At 43.0% G+C, this 22,043-nt stretch overlaps 1 protein-coding gene across 2 annotated transcripts; it reads left to right on the top strand.

Annotated features, from left to right (window-relative positions):
- The first annotated feature begins 1,568 nt into the window (after window positions 1–1,568).
- Window positions 1,569–21,781, top strand: LOC148013196 (shaggy-related protein kinase epsilon-like). 2 transcript variants are annotated; one of them, XM_087668278.1, is made up of 14 exons: window positions 1,569–1,754; window positions 1,861–1,959; window positions 2,314–2,493; window positions 2,605–2,697; window positions 19,039–19,098; window positions 19,300–19,572; window positions 19,664–19,738; window positions 19,845–19,901; window positions 20,032–20,172; window positions 20,297–20,347; window positions 20,727–20,822; window positions 20,901–20,984; window positions 21,104–21,206; window positions 21,333–21,781. In XM_087668278.1, the coding sequence occupies exons 3-14, from the start codon at window positions 2,338–2,340 to the stop codon at window positions 21,413–21,415; spliced, it is 1,272 nt and encodes a 423-aa protein (XP_087524404.1). In that variant the 5' UTR covers window positions 1,569–1,754; window positions 1,861–1,959; window positions 2,314–2,337; the 3' UTR covers window positions 21,416–21,781. The 2 variants fall into 2 exon arrangements, with proteins under 2 accessions (XP_087524404.1, XP_087524402.1); XM_087668276.1 differs by having other exon boundaries at window positions 1,864–1,959.
- The last annotated feature ends 262 nt before the right edge of the window (window positions 21,782–22,043 follow it).

Below are 22,043 nucleotides of genomic sequence, written 5' to 3' on the forward strand. Positions count from 1 at the left end.
TCACTTAAGCTAATGCATATTAACAAGGTATTCTTATATTGCCATGCTTGGCCTAGCCCTATCGACACTACATCAATTAGGGATTACATTGATTAGGCCATGATAATCAGACTCCTGATCTTGGGCTCATTAGCTATTCTCTTTTTTCACTTGAGCTAATGGCTCTTGACAAAGTATCCTTGTAGGGTAAAGGGGCAAATAAGATGATGCTTCCCAAAAGCAAATCCCACAATTTAGTGATAGTTTTGCATGAAAGATGCATCTTTTTAAGCTATGATACAAAATCTTATAGATTACATATAAGTTTAATGTGGGTCAAACACTCACCCATATATAAGTTGTTTATGTTGTGGATTTTGTAAAACCTTAAAACAATGCATCCATGAGTGCCACTTTGTTGGCCCCTCATTATCATTCTTTTGTGAACCCTTCATTTATAGCTAGGTTTACTTGATAAAATATGAAAGTACCCCAAATCTTGTTTTTTTAGTATTAAATGATGTACATAGTTCAACAATAAGAAAAATATACTGTAACTCACTTGGAAAAAAGAGGCAATGGTGAATTGTAAAATGTCATCATATTGGCCCCTTTACCCTATTAGTATGCTCATTACATCAATTGCATATCACAATTGCATGATGGCCGATGTTCACAAAAAATTGAGGTTTAATGCTAAACAAATTGCAAAATTTTCAAAAAAAGGAACCTCCAAAATTTAAAGAAGAAGTTGTAAACCATTGAACTTTATAAATTCTTTAGCTATAAAAATGACAAACACATGTACTTTGGTTCAAAAATCTCTCCAAAATTTCAAGTGAAAGCTTCTCATGTCCATTATAAAAAATGCTTTTCGCAAGCATTGATGGTTGCCAATTTCCAAAGACATTGGAGTCATGGATTTCTCTCCTGGGGTTTCACTGATGGATATTATGTGGATCTTTTCTAGCGGTATTAAAAAAAAAAAACATGTGTTCATGGTGAACTATGTTGTTCAACTAGCGATAGTTACTACATGGAGGTTTTCTAGTGGTTTAAAAAAAAGGCATTGCTAAAATAGCTATTTATCAACGCTATAACCTAGTTAAACTAGCCATCGTGTGCGCCGAATTGCATCAGCAGATTGTCCTAGTCAATCACATTGATTCATAGCAGTTCATCGTCTGTGCGGCATAAAATCTTTACTATTAGTTAAGGGGAGGTTGGCCGCCCCCAACCTCCCCACAAAGAAACGCGGGGGTGGGTGCCACGGGTCCAACACTCACCCTCGCCGCAAAAATTGCGCCCGCCCGGCGCTTCGAGTCTAGGCGCGGAGCGCCTAGTAATTGCTAATTTCCAAGTCAATGTGAATCACATTGATTTACAGCAGTTCATCATCTGCGCGGCATACAATGTTTGCCAATTTCCAAACATGTTGAGGAAGCTGGCAGGTGTGAAAGCACCCTTAGGGAATTGCAATCATGGATGTCTCTCTTTGGGTTTGACCGGCGGAGACTGCCTGTCTACAGTCCTCTCTTTCCTGGGCCAAACAAACAAACAAACGAATAGAAAGAAAAAGGGCCACTCACTTGGGGCTCTGCTATTGGTGGGCACCTGAAAAGCACTCCCTTCTGTCTCTCTCTGTGTGTGTGTGACAGTCTCTCTCTCTCTCTCTCTCTCTCTCTCTCTGTGCTTGCTCTTTGATGGAGAATTGAGTCTCTGCTGGATTACTGGCAGGCCAAACAGACGATCACTCAGCTGACACAGAGCCCCAGGTAACACAGAGAAACCCTACTCTGTTTCTGCTTTCGCCAGCCAGCCATGGATGTAGATCTAGATACCCTCTAAGTTTGCTGTTGATGGGCGCATTCTCTGGATTAGCAGAAAACCTTAGCATTTCCTTATCTCATGGACGATGCCCAGTCCAGCAGAGCTCCTTGGGGATCAAAGCTTTCTTGCCTTCTGACCTTCTGATCACAGGTAAAGCAACTCTGTCCTGGCTTGATCATGTGGCTCTACTCTGTGCTAGATCAGTGCATGCATGTGCTCGCGTGCGTTTTACAGTAAGAAAACGTATGGTGGCATTTGATCACATCGCTCAACCCTGCTCCAGACGTAGCAGCAATCTCTGTCAACACAAGCTTTTCACATTCTTTTGCAGGACATTGTACTTTGTTAGGGCTAGACAGAATCGTATCAATCGACATATTGTGTCAAAGAGCATGTCATTTGGTCTCTGCACTCTTGTAATACCTGTTACAGGAGCATTAGTGATTCGATTTTTCCCAGTTAACCAAAATTTTACAGTTTAAGGATTGTTAGACTCTTTTGCAGGTGTCTCAAGGTTGAACGCAGTTCATGGCAACTGCAGGGCCTGCCATGGCTGGTGCAACCGGTAGCTCTTACATCGTTGGGCTACCCCACACCATAAGCAGTGGAGTCGATCAGCTTCCAAAGGAAATGCACGACATGAAAATACGAGAGGACAAGAACGATGATCTGGGTGATGATAAGGTGCCGTGCAATTGGCACCAGACATTGAACGTCAACTTTTGTCATCTTCTCCTCATGAGTGCTTATGTGCGCTTGTTTTACAGTGTTTGAATGCTTGTGGTTCAACTGCAGGATTTGCAAGCGTCTGTAATTGATGGCAATGGTACAGAAACAGGACATATAATTGTCACAACAGTTTCAGGGTCGCATGGACGACCAAAGCAGGTATTGTACAATACACATTTTAGACCCATTGAGATGTTTCCACCTTGTAATGCCATTGGATTGAGAGTGATAGTGCATGTGCATATTGATTGGAATCTGGATGGACAGTTACGAAGCCACCATCATCTCAAGAGAGTAGAAACATTGTGATAGTGGTTGCCTGTCCTTTTGTTTCCATCAGTACTTGCTCTGAACAATTTAATGTGGATTGTGAACCTTTCTCCTACAAAGACAAGTGGGCTTGGGGTTTTTTTTGTCCTTGGATTTTTTTGACTTATTTGGGATGATTGATCTTATGAAGAACACTAGCATTTTGAGACACAATGCAAGGCACAAACATGGATGTTCCTGCACCTGTTTGGGCTACTGAATCCGTTAATATGAATGTCAACAATGCTGATAATCAAGGACTAATTATGAGTGTACAAGAAATCAGGCTGACAGGAACTAGCTGCCTTTTTTTGACTGATTGGGTTAGATTCGTGCAATACTCCACACTGGACAGGCTTATTGGATGACATTGTTCAATTTGCAAGGCCCCTGGAAACATCTTTGTCAGCATACAGGCACATTAGACGTGGTCTAGACACTGGTAGGTGCCAAGTGCATGGGTAGAACTTTGGTGGCTAGGAAATGGCTTGTCTAGTATTAACTCAGTTTAGCAGGCAGGATACAGTAAATGGCTATAGCCATTTCTAAGTCAAGCTTTATTCAAAGGTACAACCAAGCTTTAGCTCAATATTGTGTTAGGAACAGAGCTACATTGTAATAAGATCAGAGACGGGTGTGCTTTTGGCAGTCGCAATGTCATTTGTTGGCTCTTCCAATTCAACTAGCATAAAAAGTTAACAGTTAAGGTGCATATTCAGAGCTTAATGGCTTTAGGGGATTACACACATAGAGGTTTTGTTATTAGATGCACTTGCAAGTTGTAATAGAGCTAGCACAATAAATCTCAGCATAAGAACAACGAGAAACACATATTGCACCAAACTAAAAAGGTAAAGACACGATTGATGTGCATATTCAGAGGTTAACGGCTTTAGGGGATTACACACATCAGGGTTCGGTTATTAGATGCCCTTGCAAGTTGCAATAGAGCTTTCAGCACAATAAATCTCAGCGATAAGAACAACTAGAAACACATATGCCACTGAACTGAACTTAAGGTAAAGATTGAAAACCCTTTGTTAAAGCAAAACATGAATGTGGTTACCCTCTTGCATGAACACGCACGTGCATGAGTGACACCTACAAAAGGGACCTCAATGCACACAAGGACTAGTGAGAAGTTAAATCCATTAATCAAAATGATTGCATCATTCAAACTGATGATTATGAGAGGGTGGAGCTTTCAGTATTGTAGAGCTGGATACAAGTGAAATAAATGTGAGCACATATGATACACAGAATTCAGAGCTGCTAGGACTAGGCACCAAGATTTTTTTTGAGAGTGGAGTTGCTAGAGTTGAGGACAAGACCATGGAAGAGCTGTGGACAGTTGCACCATAAATCCATGTGCAACCAATCTGTTCATATGCTTCATCCACTTGTCTAATAGTATTGGTGTTGTGAATTGCAACCGGGTCAAAGTCATGCTTATATGATGTCGAGTCCTGTTAGCGTTCCATGCATTTCATGCTGTTTATCTCCTGATCGTGAGCTCCATCAGAGTTTATTGGAGCTCTAACAATTAGCGCATTTCATTTTCCAGTCTGTTAGTTTGTTTTGGCATTTTCACACTGTACACTGCAATCTGGTTTCAGTGCATTTCAATTTTGTGCCTGTTTTAGGCTGTGATCACATTGGCAAGGGCCTTTTGATCAGGGTGGGAGCATTTTATGCAGGCGAATGTGGATGATTGTTGCTGGTTAGCCATATTTTGGCTGCTGCAGCTATAAATAGCTGCCCCACTACCTCTCGCTGGTCATTCATCATTTTCAGCAGCACTCTCTCTCCTCAGCCTGTTTCATCCCACCCATCTGCCTGATCAGGTGCCCTCACTGATGTGTATCTGCTGTGTGCAGGGACTGATCAGTCTAGCTTTGTATTCAACACTTTATTTCAGATTAATTGAGTCTGTTCCTCCATTCTTTTGTGTTATTTTCAGTCTCTCTCTTCCCTTCTCTGTCTGCGTTTGTGTTTTGCTTTTGTTATGCTCTCTCACATGTTATCTTCACCAAAGAAGAAGCCTTGGAGCTGCCCTGAAGAGGAGACCACACCCTCTTTACCGTGTTTTGTGTAGGCCTCTTGTATTTTCAGCCCCGAAAGGCTAAAGCAACTATTATTGAAGGTGCCTAGGTGACTATTGCCAAGAGCTGGGCAATCAGCAAATGCACTATTTTTTGTGCAAGAGAGGATTGTTTTAGAGACCACCAGAGCATCTATTGACTGTTTTGCTGCAAATAGAGCCTTTGTAGCTGTTGCCTTTCACATTGTGAGCAGCTTGACATCAAAACACATCTTTTTAGTGTGTACTGTGTTTCTGCAAATAATTAAGAACAAATGGCAAATTGGCATAATTGACATGATACTTCTAATGAGAACCGTGAGGCACGACAAAGTCAAGATTGTGATCATGGTGACCGATGAGGATGTTAGTGAGGTTGTTGTGAAGATGTCACAATCAAGAAGATCGCAAGGATCAACTTGAAGAAGACCGAAGATTGAATTGTTGGCTAAACAAAGATTGATAATTTGATAGGGATCGAAGATTGAAGCATATTTTGGACCACAATCAACCTCAATCACTCCCTTTTCTCTCTTTATTTCTACAAGGGTTCTTGGATCTTGTTTGCCATATAGCTCTTAATAAACTTAGCATAGCTCTTAATAAACTTTGGAAAGAATGGAGTGAAATCTAAAAAAGATTTTACTTACCATATGGTCCTCGAAATAGGCCAATCGAGTATTGCTCGAACATTTTTGGGATCAATATGAATGCCATGAATCAAGATGACATATCCAAGATATAATAGCTCTGTGCGAAAAAAATTGTACTTGGATAGTTTTGCAAATAATTTCTCTCGTTTGAAGAGATGTAAGGCAATATGCAAGTGGTTCGCATGTTGCTCGAATGATTTACTATAAAGAAGTATGTCTTCAAGAAAAATAACTATTCACTTTTCGAGATACAAATGAAATAAATCATTCATCATTTGCTAGATAGTTGAAGGAGCCTTTATTAATCCAAAAGGCAGTACAAAAAATTCTTCGAAACATTCTCCGAAGCTATTCGTATTTGATGGTAACCGAACCTAAGATTGATCTTAGTGAAATATTGTGTATTAGAAAGTTGATCTATAAGGTCATCCATCCGAGGTAATGGATATTTGTTTTTAACGTTCATCTCATTGCGACCTTTGTAATTAACACAAAAGCGCATCGTGCAATTCTTCTTCTTAGTGAGAAGAATAGACACATCCCATGGAGATTTATTAGGTTCAATAAAATCCTTATCTAGGTAGTCATGAAGTTGCATATGCATCTCGTTATGCTTTTTTGGGCTAAACCTATAAGGTTGTCGAGAGACGGGATGGGCAACGTCTTGATCCTATGGTCTAATGTACAGTGAGATGACAAAATTCCATTGGATATTTTGGACAAAAAGACATCAACGTACTTGTGTAGAATTGGATCCAAATATTTTCTCATATTTGAATTCACAGTAACATTATTATTGAAAGAAATTGAATTACATTGCAACTTAGATGATTGATTTTTTCAATAAAACAAATGCAAGGAACAATATTTGGATCACAAAAATATCTACTAAATTTCAAAGTTAATACCATATCACATATATATTAGTTTTGGTGATCTCGGAGGGTGAATAGCTCTTGATCACACATAACGACCATCAAGTTCAAAAGACAATACATGAGTTTCATATAGTCAATATATAAAGAAGAATATCTAGCAAAAAACTATGGTAAAAAGAGTGCCAGGGGTAGTCATGTATACCCCAATGGAGTAAGCAACAAAGATCAATGATAATCTTTGGTGGTGTGATTGTCCTTGCCACAAAGGAAGCACCCAATGGTCTCTCCTTCCGTCTTGGAAGAAACTAAAGCACCAGTGTGTCTAACCTGTAAAGGGAGGGTGGGAGGGAGAAGATACTGGTGTCCCTCCAATGGCGCAGCAAAAAATAAAGTTTTTGGAATCTAGGAGTGTTGCTGATCTTGAAACCTTTCTTCGTCTTCACTAATGAAGAAGATCTTTAGCTCTCTAAGCATCTCTACTCAAATACCATGTAAAGAAACAATAGTGTTGGTGGGGAGAAGCATGGAGTGTATACACTATGACAAAGAAAAAGACACAGAAGAGGAAGAAGAAGAAGAGCAAAGAATGAACATTGAATCATACTGATACAATGGAGCAACACTCTAAGATCACTTCATTGTCCCACCTGATCAAGCAAGAGCATCTCTAGGGAATATGTTCTATGAAGGGAGCAAAATGCAGTCCTTTGAGCAGTAGGATATTGAAGTAGATGTTGGAGAAGGAAGAACAACCAGCTATAGAGAGAGCAAAACACATTCCTCAAGGGCTATCAAAATTGAGAAGACAACCAACAATCACTGTGTGCTCCGACAAGTGGAAATCAATAGGGCTACTCATTGTGATGTCAAATGCAATTGTAGGAGGGTTTGCAGTAACAAAACACAACTCTACCTAGGCTGAAAACTGCAAAAGGGAGCTATGAGCGAAGTCGAGAAGGGGTAGGACAACAAAAAGTAAATCCACCTTGATGGAAGATGGAAAAGTGGATATTGATGATGTAAACGTAGGTTGGCAGCAGTCCTGAACAATGTGGTAGACTAGGCAATAGCCAACTCATGATGGCAACAACTCCAAATGTAGTAAGCGGTAGTCAAACAACTCCAAATGGCACTAATCAAAGCACTCCGATGAGAAGCATCCACTAGGTAGAGGAGAGATGGAGAAGGAAGAGTGGATCTAATGGAGAGAGAAGATGAATGAAAAATGTGGCTAGGGTGTCTAATGCATTAAGTCTGAGTCCTATTTATACGCACTGAGCTCTCTAGGGTAGCACCCTAGAATAAGGGCACTTAGTTCTTTGGGGCTGTAAGTGTGAAACCAAATGGGTTTCTTAACACAGGCAGCATCCGAAAGGATCTTCTTCCATGAAATTTGAAAGAGATTTATCACTAGTAGTCTTTCTCTAAGCTCAAATTAAAGACATGCAATGCCAGTTGGTGCACACTTACAATTTTCTACTTGTGTCTGCAACAATGAGGATGTTGCGTCTTCTATTCCAACATGATTCCTTTAAAGAATATGACGATACCAACCTTGATTCATGGTTGGCCAAGTAGACAACTTGATTTGTATTAGTTTGACGACAATCAACACATCAAACATATACAAATCATGTTACAAGGAAAGGCGTATGCTTGATGGGTTGGGCTACGCCCCACCAACCCAGAGACATGGCAAATTTTCAATTCATTTTTCGAAAGCAGTTCATAACCGATGATCAAGTTGGAAATTTTCATAAGTTGTTTAAGCATGACATGGGGGAAAAGACCTTGGACATGTATTCACAAGAATTTAAAGATCTTTACAAAACAAAGGCTTTGCATGATCATGAAGTGTTACTCTAGATATGTTATCTTTTCAAATTGCCACTAGACTATCAAAATGAGGTGCTTTGTAATCCATTACATTCACTTAGAACATTTAAAAGTATGCTAAAAGCTTTAATAATACTTTGGTTGTAAGTAGGGACAGCTTGTCAATGAGCGGGTCCCATGAAGCTACCTCCACCTTCAATTGAGCCAATGGAATCTTCTATCCAAGCAACAACTAATCAATCGCCTTTGAAGTTGCACAAGAAGAAGGATGGTAAGTGCAAAGTAACTCGTAGTGAGGATTGCTCTAAGGGTTGCTATTTTGCCTACCTTTCGATGAGACACTTTCGCAATGATAGAGAGTATCCTCAAAACAAAAAGATGAAGTCTACTTCAAAGGCTTCAATAAATATTACAAAAGCTGTAGATATTTCTTTTGAATTTTTACCAAAAGATTGCTTTGATAATGTACTTAGTTGTAATGGTTGTTCCATAAATAAAACTATATTTGGCTTGCATGACCTTTTAAAGTCATTGGTTGTATTAATAGCCAAGAGGTTACAATTTTGTTCAATAATGGCTCTACTCACAATTTTCTTTATTCTCAATGGTGTAAAAACTTCAGCTTCATATTGTACCCATTGGCCAAGCATATTGCATCTATTATATGGAGGGCCCTACTGTGGATCACTGGAATCATATGATGCAAATGTTGGATCATTCGATCCAGTAGTACCATGAACTTCTAGACTTCCAATTGATGAGTTTTAGCCATGTCGATGTCATTCTTGGTAAACCGGCCATCTCCTATGGTTAGCCAAGGCAAAAATGGCATAGTGGTAGCCATCCGAGCTATAGTTGCGAAGGTGTTATGGAAATCCATTGTTGTGCAAAACCCTTTGCAATTAGTCGTGCCTTGTGCTTATCTAGAGTGTCATCACTGTGGTATTTGGTCCTAAAGACCCATTTAATACCAATCACCTTCCTATGAATTGTCCTAGGCACAAGATACCAAGTCTTGCTCAATAGCATCCAACTCTTTCTCCATAGCCTTCTTCCAATGTTGTGATTGTAAAGCCGCCTTCATGGAGGTGCTCTCCCTATCTTGAATGGTAGGAGTCATCAAACAATCCCCCCTCTGTAGCTGGAAACTCTCGAACTAAACATCTTGAGTTGTGTATACCTCCCGGTAAGCAAGATCATAAAGCCTGTATCCTTGGCATTGCAAGCTATAACCCATGTACACTTGTTTCTTAGAAGCCGGCTCAAACTCGTCCCTCTTCTTCTTCAAAGATGTGAACATAAGTATCACACTTGAACACTGTGAAATAAGAAACATCTGGCTTTTGACCAGAGTAGCCTCAAAAGGTGTCATACCAACCATGACTGAAGTAGGGGATTGATTAAGGATGTGGACAATGGTGGTCATTGCTTCGGCCCATAGACATCGAGGTGTTTATCGGTGCTCCATCATAGTCTGCGCCATCTAGTTCACATTGCAATTCTTCCGCTTCAATATGCTATTTGCGTAAGGGGTATTTGTGTTGGTAAACTCCTAGTGAATGCCACGATTTGCACAAAATGGGTTAGCTCTTGGGAGACAAACTCCCCTCCCTTGTCAGAATGCAAGGACTTGATTTTTGTGGTAGACTTGTTCTCCTCCAAGATCATATGAGGATGCTTCGGAATTCACCATCAAGAAATATGCTCGCATCATCCTGCTAAAATCATCAACAATAAGCATAAAATACAAACTCCCTTTAAGGAACTCCATTCTCATTGGTCCACATAAGTCAATCGAAACAAGCTCCAAGGGCTGATTACCCCTCCTTGAAGACTTGATGGAAATAACATCTCTATGCTGCTTGCCATGAATACAAGATACACATGGTGGTGTCAGAAGTGGATGCAATGATGGAAGCGTGGAAAACTGCTGAGCACAAGAGACAAAGGAAAGAGAAAGAGAAACACTGCAAATGAAAAGAACATTGCCCAAGGAACTCAAAAGCTAAGAGATACTTGGGAAGTGGAATCCATATTCCAAGATATGAGACAATACAAAACCAATGTGAGTCATCGGCTGTGAAGGCATTGGCACCTATTCCTCTTCCTCCATTAGAACCAATTAGATGATGAATGATCAATGAATGTGGAGGAGAAACTTGAATAAATAGGCAAAAATAATACCATAAATCATGTTAGGTCGGCTAGCAATAAATACTAAAATACCATAATAAAATGCCAAGAAAAATGTCTAAATAATCAAGAATATCCTAGTGCCCTAGCCCATTGACATGCACAAAATCAGCCCATAAATTGACATATTTGCTAACACCCTCTCTCAGATCATGGGTGAGTTGATACAATATAATATTCAATGATAATGTCCCATCATAGTGTGAGAGTGCGCTGCGGAAGAGGAAATACGAACACGGAGGGAGAGAGAGAGAGAAAGCAGAAAATAAGGAAGAGAAATCTGCACTGACTGAAATGAATGCTGAATACACTGAAATGGACTGATCAGTCCCTGCACGCAGCCCACAGCGTCAGTGAGGGCACCAGATCAGGCTGATGATGATGGCAGCACCACCACGGGGGAGGAGTGTCGGAATTTGCAAGAAGACAAGTGATCAAGTGGGGAGGGGGGCTGCCAATAAATAGGCAACGGACAAACCCTAACCCTAACCCTAAAATGGGCGCAAACCCTAAAAGTGCCCTAAAATGGGCGCCCCACCACAGTGACCAAAAAGTGGCCGGGCAGCCAGTGGCTGCCCACTAAAAGAGGCCAAAAAGAAATACACAACCTAAGACAGCCAATCGAGAGTGACTAGCCTCCCCCATCATAACACATGACAGACATGTCAGAGCTCCTAATGTCCTTGTCTGACTCAGACTGAGGCTCACAGGCAGGAGATGACAAGTCATGACAAACATGACTGCTAACACCCCCTCTTAGATCCTGGATGTGGCTGAAGGCCGAAGAGGAAATAGATCCTGGGGTGGCAAGAGGAATGCCAATGTCGATGAAGTCCGTCGATGTAGACTGCCGCTGAAGGAGCTCCTCACGATCTTGGAAATCCCCCTCTAAAACACGAGGGGCCAGGGAATCCACAGCCGTATCACCGATATCGTCCCCCTCTGAAAGGGATGGGGGGTACGAGGGAACCACCGGAGGAGAAGGTGGGGGATGGGAAGGAACCTGTGGAATAGAAGGTGCACAAGCGGGAACGGGTGTAGCAATAGACTGCCGCGGAGGACCCTGCATCAAAGAAGGGGAATGGAGCTTGTAAAGCCCGCTCTCCTGCCAACCTGTAGATAAGACAGCTCCTGTAGAAGAATCCTCAATAACAACGGCATGCTCGGTGAAGATCACTCGTGTGCCAAGCCTCTTAAGACCATAAACTGAGAGGAGGGGAAGGCCCAAATCCGGAACATGTAGGGCCTGTGTAAAGGAGCTCGAAGGTCGGTCACTAAACAAAGGCAATGTGCCAACACCACTAATAGGCACCGATAAAAGGTCACCAACAGTGACTGAACCCTCTGATGGACGGAGATCCTGTAACAAATCACCTCGGGGAGTCATATGACTCGAAGCACCACTGTCCACTAACCAAGGCTGCGCAGAAGACACTGCAGCCACGGAAGAAGGATCCTTCTCCAAAGCATGGATATGAAGGAACACTGACTCATGGGTAACAGCTGGTGTAGAGGTAGAAGAAGGCTCCGATGTAGATCCACCCTTCGCTCCCGGACGAAGGTGAGGGTACTTCTTCCAGCATTTCTCCTCGGGATGTGTCCCTTTCCCACAGTGTGGGCACTTCGGTCTCTCTGAATCTGAGTCAGAGCCTGAAGAACTGTCCTTTTGCTTAGCCTTTGACTTCTTCTTCTTCTGTCCTCCCGAACGTGCAACAAAGGCTCTAGTGGAGTCGGATCCACTAGCACTGACCTCTCTGAGTCGCTCGTCATGCTCCAAGACAAGCGGGGATAGCTCCTCCCATAGAAGCTTCTCACGGGTCCTCGATGTAAGAAGGCTGGTGTAGAAGACATCAAACCGAGGCGATGGCAACGGAGTCAAAAGAATCATAGCCATGTCTTCAGAAGATATCGTCCGACAGAGGGATGCAAGCTCATCTCTCATATCCTGTAATCTGTTGATGTGGTCCTTCATGGAAGGACTATCATCAATAGCGAGCATCCGCAACTTCTTTTCAAGAGATATCCGGTGGGCAAACGTCTTCTGCTGATAGAGAGACGCTAGCTTCTGCCACACATCCGCTGCAATCTTCAACCTGTGAACATGAACAAGGACAGAATCCTGCAAACTCAGAAAGAGGAAAGATCTGGCTCTAGAATTAAGCCGATCCCATAAGGCTGCACGATCCATAGATGTCCCATCTGCGGGATCCACCTGAGGCCGGGGAATAGGAACAGAAACAAGCTCCCAAAGATCGAAGGAGTCCAAGATACACTCCACCTTGCAGGACCATAGAGAAAAGTTGGAGCCATCCAACCGGTCCTCTTTGGGCAGCTGAGGAAGTACGGGTACCTGAACAGGGGGTACCTGAACAGGGGGTACCAAAGGCTACATTGTCGGCCCACTGGAAGGGGATCGCCAAGATACATGAATAGAAGGGGGACGAGAACGAGGAATAGACTCCGTATGACGATCCTCGCGATAGAAATCACGCCTCTGTTCAGATGAGTGTTGAGACAAAAGCTCGTCATCTGAATCATCAAAACCTGTAGACTGATGATAAGACATCTTCCAATCTGCAAAATACCAAACACCAAAGAAAACTGTGCCGATGCCGAAGAATGACCACCAGATGGGTGACCAACCACCAGAAGAACCACCAAACTCCAGGAAATCAGGTCGCCTATCACCAGGAGGTGAAAACGCAGTTGTGTAGGGCACAAAATCCGGAGGGAAAGTTGCTAGGTACCAAAACGCAGCCAAGAAGAGAAGCGCCAGCTGGAGATGAGCCGCCAGGAGGGAATACGACCACCTTGGATGCAAAACGCAGCCTGTAGGGGAGTCGCCCAGCTGAAGAGAAGGCCGCCCAGCTGAAAACGCAAGGAAACAGGGGCTGGTTGATGACGTGGCAGCCTCTGGAAGGGGCTGATGCAGCAAACGCAAATATTCAGACCACCTATGCAGCAAACGCAAATATTCAGACCACCTGGAGGGACCGCCTGGCTGTTGGAGGGAAGGGGGGCAGCAACAGATGATAGGTGTGGTCTCTCTCCAGTCGATGAAGACCTCCGTGCTCTCAGTTTGGCGATGATACCATGTGAGAGTGCGCTGCGGAAGAGGAAATACGAACACGGAGGGAGAGAGAGAGAGAAAGCAGAAAATAAGGAAGAGAAATCTGCACTGACTGAAATGAATGCTGAATACACTGAAATGGACTGATCAGTCCCTGCACGCAGCCCACAGCGTCAGTGAGGGCACCAGATCAGGTCGATGATGATGGCAGCACCACCACGGGGGAGGAGTGTCGGAATCTGCAAGAAGACAAGTGATCAAGTGGGGAGGGGGGCTGCCAATAAATAGGCAACGGACAAACCCTAACCCTAACCCTAAAATGGGCGCAAACCCTAAAAGTGCCCTAAAATGGGCGCCCCACCACAATGACCAAAAAGTGGCCGGGCAGCCAGTGGCTGCCCACTAAAAGAGGCCAAAAAGAAATACACAACCTAAGACAGCCAGTCGAGAGTGACTAGCCTCCCCCATCATAACACATGACAGACATGTCAGAGCTCCTAATGTCCTCGTCTGACTCAGACTGAGGCTCACAGGCAGGAGATGACAAGTCATGACAAACATGACTGCTAACACATAGTACATACAACAAGGACCACCAAAGTAGAACCATGGATACCCAAGTAGTGGGCGTGCAAGCCACCACCAAGGTAGGTGCCTCGGAGAGAATCTAAGGTCGATGTCAATCATATCAGCTCTTGAAAATAGAGAAGAATCGTAGTAGCTGTCAAAAATTGTCAACAGTGTCTTGCAGTAGCATACAAGACCATCCTGTTAAAAATGCCTCTAAATATATGTGACCATGGATTCCCTGCCTTGGCCAAACCACCAAAGTGTCCTCTCATGTGAGCTCAAACTAGGAGCCAATCCTTGTCTCTGTCAAAGAACTAGCTCATCATGAACTTGGATGTCAATCCTAGCTCCTGTTGAGAAAACCTTCACCCTTCACCTGCAGTTTGCGTTTTTGCGTTTTGCATTTTGCTTTTAGGGTTTGCATTTAGGGTTTGCAGCCCCAAAAAGGGGCGCCATCCTAGACTGACTCTACCTATTTATAGGCCACTTTCTCATTCATTCCGCACAATTGATTCATTTAGTCCGTCATCTCTTCTCTCCAGCCTCTCCACTACTGTCACATTCCTTCAGAAGGATATTGTGTTTCGTGTTTCGTGGCTGTCTTCATCATTTTCCTTGTGCTACTGCACCCTTGTTCCTTTGTATCACATTCACTCCATGATTCAGAACTTTATCATTCCATTTATCAGAGTTTCTTCTCTCTTCTCTTTTCTTCTCCATGTTTGCTGAGTTCACTCTGTGTTTCTCCCTGCAAACCCTACTGTCTCGCTGGTACGCCATCTTTTGACATGGTATCAGAGCTGGATCTACTGACCTAGAAGCAAAGATCCTCCACTCAAGTGAAGGCAAAGACCGGTGGCGGGTTCGTCATCCACTTCTCTTTTTCTTCCGTTGCATCAAAATCTCATTTTTACTGATTTCAGGTGTTTCAGCTTGTTGCCCACACCCCGTTCGCGGAGGATATCTCAGCCGAAGCTGTTCATTGCTGTCTCCGTCAGTTGGCGCCTGATTTCCAGTCCTCTTTACACGGTTTGGAGCTGATTCTAGCCAGGCGACTGTTGTTCCTGTGCAGACCTGTGGCCGTACAGCCTGCCACGTCATCACTTTCCTGCTGCCTACGTTTTTAGTCTGTCTCTCTTCTCACCTGCGTTTTTAGTCTTTCTCTCTCTTGCAAGCTACCTTGCTTGCGTTTTTAGTCTCTCTCTCCTCACCTGCGTTTTTCTACTGGTTGCAGTCTCTTACTGTTGGTCACATTCTCCTCCCATTGGCAGCACACTTCCAGCCCTTCCACTACCCTCCCACTCCTTGAGACGGACATTGCGGTTCGTGCTTCACACTGCCCTCAAACCCCTTGAGGTGGACATTGTGATTCGTGGTTCATGGTGGCTGACGTTTTCCTTCTTTAGCAAGGCATACTGGTATCCATGGCTTCTTTACCAGTAGATGACCAGACTACTGGGTGCTCCTATTGTGGCATCACCGGACACACCACTGACGCTTGCTGACTTTGATCTTTGCTCCCCACCCCTTCAGACTATTTGCGTCTTTCACCAGGCACTCCTTGTGCCACCTCTCCTTTTTGGGCCACAAAGATCATTCTGTATCGGCTATTAGAGTACTATGCTTAAGGCAATAAGATGCATTTGATGCGCACTAAGTCCTTTTGAGCACATGGAGGATCGATTGGCGCTACGACCTCTTGGAGATCGTCGCAATGTCAGCGGCAATCTTCTTCCACTTATTTTCAGGTACAGTGGCTTCCATGAACTACAGATCTGCAGTCTGCTCCATTGAGAGACAGTGATTGTTTGATACCGTCTTCTCGTCAGTCCGCTCCTTTGAGAGACAGTGGTTGCTCGACTCCTTCCTCTTCTTCGGCTATCCAATCTGCTCCACTGAAAGACAATGACTGTTGCCCACCTCTTGCTCATTCTGAGCCCCGCCCTTCCCCACCCTTGACTACTTAGGTTCAAGAGGCTATCTCTGGAGCTCTTCGGCACCCCAGATACCTTCTTCAGCATGAGTGGCGGCACTTCCTTCGTCATCAGATATTTCGGAGTCCGTGATCCATGAGTTTTTGGATTCCCTATCTACTTCAGAGGGGGATTTAGAGGGGGATGTTATTTCTTTGCTCTCAGAGGGGGCATCTACTTCTTCTTCGACTTCAGCGGGGGCCCCTCCACCTCCCGTCTCAGAGGGGGAACCTACTCCACATGAAGTTGTTTACCCATCCTCTACTTTCTTGGGGTGGCTGTCTTCGACCACTCATCTCTTCTACTGATACCTAGGATCTTCAGGTACCACCTAGATCGGGACCTTGGAGGTTGAGCTGCGACTTGGTGATGAGGCCTTTGTATTCCTTCTAGCATGGATACACGGAGTTAGTGGTTTCTCTCTCGAGGTTGAGTTTTGCGTTTTCTAGTTCACTCTGTCTATTGTTCTTTGCTATAGGTTCCCTTTCCGGTGGAAATCTTGGATCTTCGGGATCCTCTACATCTTCTTCCTCCTCTTCTTCTTGCCTTCGTCCCTTGGTCAGTATGGAGCCACCTCCCGAGATCGAGTACCGGCATATCCTTATGGTTCTCAGCACCACACAAAGTCCAACATTCCTCCTATGCACTGCATGATCTCATCATCTATATACTAGGGCGCTTGGGCAAGTGAACAATTTCCCCACGAGGGACACTATTCAAGTGGCACTTGCTGCATGAGCATTCTTCAGCATGTAGCATTGCATCTCCACCTCACTCTTCTCTTGTTCCCCTTTTTGGGCCTGAGAGGGGGTGTTGAGAAACCCTTCACCCTTCACCCGCAGTTTGCGTTTTTGCATTTTGTGATTAGGGTTTGTAGCCCCAAAAAGGGGTGCCATCCTAGACTGACTCTACCTATTTATAGGCAACTCTCTCATTCATTCCGCACGGTTGATTTATTTAGTCCGCCACCTCTTCTCTCCAGCCTCTCCACTACCCTCACACCCCTTCAGGAGGACATTGCGGTTCGTGGTTCGTGGCTGTCTTCATCATCTTCCTTGTGCTACGGCACCCTTGTTCCTTTGTATCACATTCACTCCATGATTCAGAACTTCATCATTCCATTCATCAGAGTTTCTTCTCTCTTCTCTTCCCTTCTCTATGTTTGCCGAGTTCACTCCATGCTCCTTCCCGCAAACCTTAGTCACATCGGTATGTCATCTTTTGACAACTCTAGGATTTGAACCTACCAGATTTTGGTTGCGGTGTGTTAGGGAAACCCCTCTCTCAAACCTATGCAATGGTATACTTGTATAGAGGAGGTTCACCTACCCCATCTCATCACCCTCTCACACTCCCTCTTTGGCACTATATAGTCATGAGGGATGACCTCATCACTTGTACTAGCAGCTTGGAAGGGAGGACCCTGCAGCCATTGTTATGGCCTCATAGATGGGTCCTAAACTTGGACCTGGAAAAGAGGAAGACTCGTTGAGAGACTCGTTGAGAGAGTCATCCCTCATCATCACTATCTGTGCCTGCTCCTATTGTAAAGCTGCTAATGTCCTGCAGTCCTTCCGGAGGTGTCCCTTCTTGCCAAAATAATACCACAGAGACTTCTTCTTCTTCCACGGTATGACACCCCTCTTTTCTTCTTCTCTCTCACAATGACTGGAATAGACTTCCACTAGCCCCTAAAAACGTTTCTCCCTCTTGCATGGGCAAGTTTTGCCGAGTGGCAGCCTTCTAATCCCATTTTGCAGCATTATTTAGCTTCTCAAATTAATTTTTAGAATGTTAATTTTGAAAATTAATTTAATCAAAAAATCAATTTCACTGAACAATAATTGAATTGGCTAAGCCAATTTGTCTTCCAAGTATCCTTGAGCAATTACTAACCCTTAGATAGGCATTAATTGATTAATTAATGCCTAGTCTACAATGTCACCACCGACGTTATTGACGGATACATTGGTCAAGTCCAAAATTTGACACTAAGTACCCTAGTGCTTGTCAAACATAACTTATTGCGACTTTTGCCTTTGACACCCATTACATCCTTGGGGTCTTGGGCTTGTTACCATGAAATAACTACCATGTGCAACACGTGCACATTTGATTGATAACTTAATCAAATGTTATTGGCAAGGTCAAAGTATCTTAAAATTTCGTGTCCTCGTGACAATTGTACTCTGTTTGTATTGTTTGTGTTGAGAATGATGAGAGGTTTGTGTGACATGTTGAACTAAGAGACATACAAGTGTTTGTGTGAAGGGGACGATCCCACTCCAAGCCTAGTCTTATCTCTGTACACCTTCTTGTGTTTCTGTTGCTACTATTTAGATCATGTAGATTCTCAGATAATGTGGCTGTCAGGGTGCTCCTAGGGTCACACTGCAACTCCCAGATATGAATTTTGGTCTATCTTTTAGCCTTTTAGAATGGACATTCTATGGAGATCTAGGTTGAAAATTAAGTAAACCTATACAAAGACCAACTGTAATAGACTCTCTGAATCTGGTCAACTATTCTTGATTATGGTTTTTCAACTTAGCTTGGGCCAAACTTACATCCCATAACTGTATGTTGAGCTCTCATTTACATTATTTACTTGTTTGTTCTCTCCAATTGTGATACATCATTGAGTTAGGGTTAATGACATCATTGAGTTAGGCATCTGAATGATTGTAAGGGTGACACTTTTGTAATCTGGAGTCTAGCATAAAACCGCAAGTACTAATGCAAAAGTTCCAGGAAGAGCAGCACAATCAGCAACTTATACTTGGTTTCTTTTGGGTCATCTTGTAGTCCTCATAACAGAGCAGCAAGTTGATATTAGATTAGTTTGTCGGTGTAAATGCTACCCTGAAGTTCTCATTGCAGCATGTCCTTTTTTATAGTTCAACCACCCATTATTGACTTGTACTTCTCTAAAATGCAGACAGTAAGCTACATGGCTGAACGTGTTGTGGGCACTGGATCTTTTGGCATCGTTTTTCAGGTCTGATGGGGCTTGGAGTAAGCAGAAGAAATGACTGTGTTACACTTGGGCAAATTTATTTATTCATGACAAAAGATGATTGATTGGTGGTCTCTGAAGCATGAAAAGTGGAGCACAGGGAACAGATGTGCATGTATAGAAAATTATGTTTTCTGATCACTTGTGCATCCTGGTCCTCACTGATGTTCAAATTATATGCAGGCTAAGTGTCTTGAGACTGGTGAAACAGTAGCAATTAAAAAGGTGCTACAAGACAAGCGCTACAAAAATCGGGAATTGCAAATAATGCAGCTACTTGATCATCCAAACATTGTAAGCCTGAAGCATTGCTTCTACTCTAACACTGACAAAGATGAGCTGTACCTCAACTTGGTCTTGGAGTATGTGCCTGAGACTGTGTACCGGATTGCCAAACATTACACTCGCCTTAATCAGCGAATGCATCTCATTTATGTGAAGCTGTACACTTATCAGGTGGTGACCTTGTGCTTTATGTGTTACCATGCAGTGTTTTTGTATTTTTGAAAAGAATACATTCTGAACTTTGACGTGTTTGTTGATACAGATTTGTCGTGCCTTGGCTTACATCCACAACGGTCTTGGTGTTTGCCATCGTGATATCAAACCTCAAAACCTTCTGGTATGTTGAATGAGTTGTCCTAACAGGTTGATTTTGCTGACTAGGTTTTTCACTCTTTTTTAATGCCAAGTCATTGAGACATTGATTTTACGTATTGAGTTTCTAGGTGAACCCTCATACACATCAGTTGAAGCTCTGTGATTTTGGGAGTGCAAAAGTGCTTGTAAGTTTTGACATCACATTCATTTTTGAGGTGTTAATGGTAGATTAAAGAGTGGTGTTAGCTTTTGCTACTGCTGCTGAATATTTTTGTTCTTGAAATCGTCAGTTTTGCATCATTCTAATCATCACAGGTTAAAGGGGAGCAGAATATTGCTTATATATGCTCACGCTATTATCGCGCCCCTGAACTCATTTTTGGAGCCGTTCATTATTCAACTGCCATCGATATTTGGTCTCTGGGGTGTGTTTTAGCTGAGTTACTTCTTGGCCAGGTATGCTCATTCTGGAAATAGAATAACTGGCTTGGGTAAGTTTTTAACTGTATTTCTTTATTTGATGTTATTCCTATTCTGCAGTTTAATTCATGATATCCTTGTTTGCTGTCTTGCTTTCCAGCCTCTTTTCCCAGGTGAAAATGGTGTTGATCAGTTAGTGGAGATTATCAAGGTGATCGATTTTGAAATCTTTTCACCAAATTGCCTTGATTTTCTTGTCGTTGACATGTGGCATGAGTTGAATGTTGCAAATGCAACAGTACGCTTGGTTAGGGCTAAACAAGGGTGTCCAGTCTATGCAAACGTATCTTCTGAACCTGCAGAGGAAATGATTGCACACTTCAGTCCATTGATCTATGGTCATGTGTAGATTGGAAACCTTGAATGAAGTACTGTTTCTCTTATTGTGGAACAGACTTTGTGAGGAATCAAAGCAGAGTTGACCATCTATTCCCTGTATTTTGTATTTTAAGGTTACTCATGTTTTACCAACTTTTTTTTGAGAACCAGTCAAGTATCTTAGCTCAAGGCTTCTAGTTGCTTGCTTGCAGGTTCTTGGTACCCCTACAAGAGAGGAAATAAAGTGCATGAATCCGAATTACACAGACTACAAGTTCCCACAGATAAAAGCGCACCCTTGGCATAAGGTTCTTACTACTTTTCTGTGGCTGCTGCAGAGTTTTGCAGTTTACATTGACAATTGCTGTTATTGTGTAATTATACAGGTGTTTCCCAAACGAACCCCTCCAGAAGCTGTTGACCTGGTGTCTAGATTGCTTCAGTACTCGCCCAATTTGAGATACACTGCTGTATGTGACTTTTGATTGGGCTGTGGATGACCAATTATTTGTCTGCAGGGCAACTTAGCTGGGGCATGGTCTTGTTACAGTATCATTGTTTTGATTGTGGAGTGTGGGGTCATCTGCAGGTGGAAGCATGTGCACATAGCTTTTTCGATGAACTTCGTGACCTCAATACACGGCTTCCAACTGGGCGTCCACTCCCTCCTCTGTTCAACTTCAAGCCCCAAGGTGAGACTGGTTTTCTAGCTGGAAAAGCGTAATAGCTTTATGTTTTGAGATTCTAAAGGCCCCAAATTGTGGAGGTCTGAGTATTGGGCATTGGCTGCTTTGGGTGTTGTGTTTCTGAGAATGCAGAACTGAGGGGTGCACCTCCAGAGCTAGTGCAGAAACTTATTCCTGAGCATGTTCGAAGGCAAAACCAACTGCTCCCTATGTAGGGGTTCATTACAGACATTATATACACTAATGCATAGAAGCTGCAGTATGAAGAAAAGATCCTCCTCCAGTGCATTATAACAGGAGTAAAGGGAGTAAGGTTGGATAGACATGCACAATGATTTCCTGGCTCTAGAGGCTTGGCAAAATGTCTGAAGTTATTCCCAAATATTAAGAGCGCTTGGATGGATCCTTACGTATGTGCACTGGGACGTGTTGACACACTGACAGGCTTTGTAAGCCAAAGCCAATGTTGATGTATGTGACCCTGTTATTTACTTGCTCAGAAGTGAAATTGAATGTTTGTAAGAATATAGTACCTTAGTAAGTGTGCGAGAAAACTTATTTGACATTCTTTTTTCTTGTCATATGCTTTGTCTTGCTGAGGCCACCCTTTGTATAGTACTATGTCACGTTATAAACTGCTGCTCATGGATTGAACTGCTCATTCCAGTTTTAAGTTTCTGTGTTTCATTGATATCAGGCTCAGGGTTTTCTTTCTTGTCAGCTGTGTACTCAAATGAGCAAATTTATATAGCTCATCTGGAAAGCATTGCTATTCTTATCCACCAACTCCCATCCTTGATTGCATATTGTAGTCCAATTGAATTCTCATCACATCTATTGGTC

Source organism: Lygodium microphyllum, chromosome 26 (assembly GCF_053477565.2).
Source record: "Lygodium microphyllum isolate KBCC chromosome 26, Lygodium_microphyllum_v1.1.10, whole genome shotgun sequence".
NCBI classification, from domain to species: Eukaryota; Viridiplantae; Streptophyta; class Polypodiopsida; order Schizaeales; family Lygodiaceae; genus Lygodium; species Lygodium microphyllum.